The sequence below is a fragment of the Daktulosphaira vitifoliae genome, unplaced genomic scaffold (assembly GCF_025091365.1).
Source record: "Daktulosphaira vitifoliae isolate Bord-2020 unplaced genomic scaffold, ASM2509136v1 Scaffold_3, whole genome shotgun sequence".
Classification (NCBI taxonomy): domain Eukaryota; kingdom Metazoa; phylum Arthropoda; class Insecta; order Hemiptera; family Phylloxeridae; genus Daktulosphaira; species Daktulosphaira vitifoliae.
In genome coordinates, this window is record NW_026099574.1 from 25,547,256 (window position 1) to 25,547,558 (window position 303).

Consider the following 303-nt stretch of genomic DNA (forward strand, 5'->3'; position numbering starts at 1 on the left):
AGAAATTCAAATTTAATATAAATTTATCTTAACTGAAATAATTTAAAGTTCTTGTTATGTGAATATACAAATATTATAATAGACAGTTATGGATACAATTAAGTTAAAAAGTCAACCAATTATAAATTTTTAAATTAACAAGCGTATCTACTATCTTAACAACTTAATTTTAATTTTACTAAATGACGATTCATAAAGAATTTCATAACTTTTGTTTATTTTTTAAATACTATTTTAATTATAAAAAATTCTTTTCTGTATTTTTTATGAATGCGGTATATTGAATAGGGGTAACTAAACTTA

At 18.5% G+C, this 303-nt stretch overlaps 1 protein-coding gene across 1 annotated transcript in view; it reads left to right on the plus strand.

The window, feature by feature from the left end:
- Positions 1-102, plus strand: part of LOC126902094 (sentrin-specific protease 1-like) — a 3,739-nt gene extending 3,637 nt beyond the window's left edge. The window contains exon 8 of the mRNA XM_050679118.1: positions 49-102. Within this exon, the coding sequence (XP_050535075.1) occupies positions 49-102 (54 nt within the window). The remainder of the gene's footprint in view (positions 1-48) is intronic.
- The last annotated feature ends 201 nt before the right edge of the window (positions 103-303 follow it).